Below are 2,757 nucleotides of genomic sequence, written 5' to 3'. Positions count from 1 at the left end.
GGGTCGGGAACATGCCAGACACTGTCTTCAGGGAGGGTAGTCATGTTTCCTGAGGACCTGCTGGGAAGGTTCCCCCTGGGAGAAAAAGCTGAGGAAAAAGCTGAGGAAAAAGTTGGGAGATGCTCCCAGCTGGGGGATGCCTGCAGGAGAAGGGAGGTCCGTCTAGGAGGACCCAGCAGAGGAAGAGCTGGGGGAGGAAAATTCTGACTTTGAATTCGTCTTGGGTGCGGTGTGGAAAGTGCCCTGCTTCATTTCGTTTCTTTTTTCAAGGGAGTTTTTTTCCGTTTTCCAGGTTTTTCCCTAGGGTGACGGTCCTCTCACTGCCATAGGTCCATGGAGCTTGGTCAGAAGTAACGTAACCACATATGTCTGTGTCTGTGTTGCTTTCTGGTTTCTCTAAACGTATCCTTTTTTTTTTTTTTTCCCCTCCTCTCATTTCAGCACACGAGTTTAGTTCCTCAAAGGCATGTGGGATCTCCCTGGACCAGAAATTGAACCCATGTCTCCTGTGTTGGCAGGTGGATTCTTTACCGCTGAGCCACCAGGGAAGCCCGGTACCCATTTTGAACGTAGGTTTTACTTTCTGGTTCTCAGTCTAATAGGAATGAAAATTCCTCATCAGGTGTGTGGTGGGGAATACTTTTTCCTCTCACTTCTGGATTAGCTCCTGAGATTTAAAAAGGTTTCTTGCCCCCGTGACCTAGGTCCTGTGGACGCACGCGGCGCCCCGCCCCCCGCACGGCCGCAGCAGCTGGGAGGGTCTCCGCCCCGGTCCGCGCCATCCAGCCCGGGCGGCGGCGAGGCCTTCGCTGGATGGTTCTCCTCGGCCGGCGACTCTGCGTGCTGCCGCGGTGGGGGCGTGCGCTGGGCCTTCCCCTGCGGCACGTGGCTGCCCAGCCGCGCCGAATGGCTGCTAGCGGTGCGATCGATCCAGCCGGAGAAGGAACGCATCGGCCAGTTCGTCTTCGCCCGGGACCTAAGGCTGCCCTGGCTGGTCGTTTGATGATAAGGAAATTAGTTGCAGAGAAATTGAATATACCTTGGGATAATATTCGTTTGCAAAGAACTGCAAAAGGAAAACCGGTTCTTGCAAAAGACTCATTGAATCCTTACCCCAATTTCAACTTTAACATCTCTCATCAAGGAGACTATGCTGTGCTTGCTGCAGAATCTGAGCTACAAGTTGGAATTGATATAATGAAGACTAGTTTTCCAGGTCGTGGTTCAATTCCAGAATTTTTTCATATTATGAAAAGAAAGTTTACCAACGAAGAATGGGAAACAATCAGAAGCTTTAAGGATGAATGGACTCAGCTGGATATGTTTTATAGGAATTGGGCACTGAAAGAAAGCTTCATAAAAGCAATAGGTGTTGGATTAGGATTTGAATTGCAATGGCTTGAATTCGATATATCCCCGTTAAACCTGGGTATAGGCCAAGTTTATAAAGAAACACTTTTATTTTTGGATGGAGAAGAAGAAAAAGAATGGGCATTTGAGGAAAGCAAAAGAGATGAGCACCATTTTGTTGCAGTAGCTCTTAGGAAGGAGAAGGCAATGGCAACCCACTCCAGTACTCTTGCCTGGAAAATCCCAAGGGCAGAGGAGCCTGGTAGGCTGCAGTTCATGGGGTCGCGAAGAGTTGGACACGACTGAGCAACTTCCCTTTCACTTTTCACTTTCATGCACTGGAGAAGGAAATGGCAACCCACTCCAGTGTTCTTGCCTGGAGAATCCCAGGGACGGGGAGCCTGGTGGGCTGCCGTCTATGGGGTCACACAGAGTCGGACACGACTGAAGCGACTTAGCAGCAGCAGCAGCAGCTCTTCGTGAAAGGTTGTTGTTGAATCACGCGAAGACACTGGGGTTCTTGGCCCCCAGAGGAGAAGAATTCAATCCGGGGCCAGAGACGAGGCTTGATCGCTCAGAGCTTTTGTGTAATAAAGATTTATTAAAGTATAAAGGAGATAGAGAAAGCTTCTGACATAGGCATCAGAAGGGGGCAGAAAAAGTACCCACTTGCTAGTATTAGCAATGAAATTATATACTCTCCAATGAATCCAAAGAATGTCAAGGTTGTAAAGACCTCACTAGACCTACTCCATAATTTACATTTTAAGATAGCAGAATTAGCCAGAAGGTTTAATCCAGAGACTGTCCTCAGGCAGGATACATTATTGTTATATAATCCTAAGGAATGTAGAGAAGGAAGAAAGTTTGTCCTTTCTTCCTCCTTGAGAATTCCAGGCCCGTCTCTTCTTTGGGTCCCCTAGACTCCTTATCAACCTGCCTAGGAAATGACTCTCTCATTAGGAAACCCAGTGGATCTAGACATCAGAATGTTACATCTCAAGATGGTTCTAAAGCAACCCAGAGGCAGTTTACTATTCTCACCTTTAATGATTTAATATCATCTGCAGTTCCTGTGACCCCCGAAGAGCCTTCATTTTGGGACTGTTTTTGCTTTACAGAAGAGATTTCAATAAGAAATGGTACTAACTCATGAAATGATTTTCTGAGTAACAAAGGGAAGTGAAAACTGTAGTCTTCTGTATTCACTAAAAAATAAATGCCTGAGAGTATCAAATTTTATGTCACAAAACATTTTTAAAAAGAAGAAACAACTTTTCCTATTAAAAAGGCAGACTCCCAGATCAAGATAGGTGCTTAGAATACATGTTTGCCTCTTTTTCCTCCCCAAAATCACATTGGATTTGATTTTTAAAAAAATATAGAAATCGATGGTAGAGTCTTAAA

General features: G+C 46.1%; 1 protein-coding gene across 1 annotated transcript; it reads left to right on the top strand.

Moving 5' to 3' along the window:
• Positions 1–813: 813 nt before the first annotated feature.
• On the top strand, positions 814–2,506 carry LOC105001645 (L-aminoadipate-semialdehyde dehydrogenase-phosphopantetheinyl transferase-like). The gene is given in 4 exon segments (XM_010858035.1): positions 814–854; positions 856–974; positions 977–1,540; positions 2,310–2,506. Coding segments are annotated over 4 exon segments (921 nt in total).
• The last annotated feature ends 251 nt before the right edge of the window (positions 2,507–2,757 follow it).

This window comes from Bison bison, unplaced genomic scaffold (genome assembly GCF_000754665.1).
Source record: "Bison bison bison isolate TAMUID 2011002044 unplaced genomic scaffold, Bison_UMD1.0 scf7180017864383, whole genome shotgun sequence".
Classification (NCBI taxonomy): Eukaryota; Metazoa; Chordata; class Mammalia; order Artiodactyla; family Bovidae; genus Bison; species Bison bison.
Note: the sequence above shows the minus strand (reverse complement) of the source record. Positions and strands in the feature narration are given on the sequence as shown.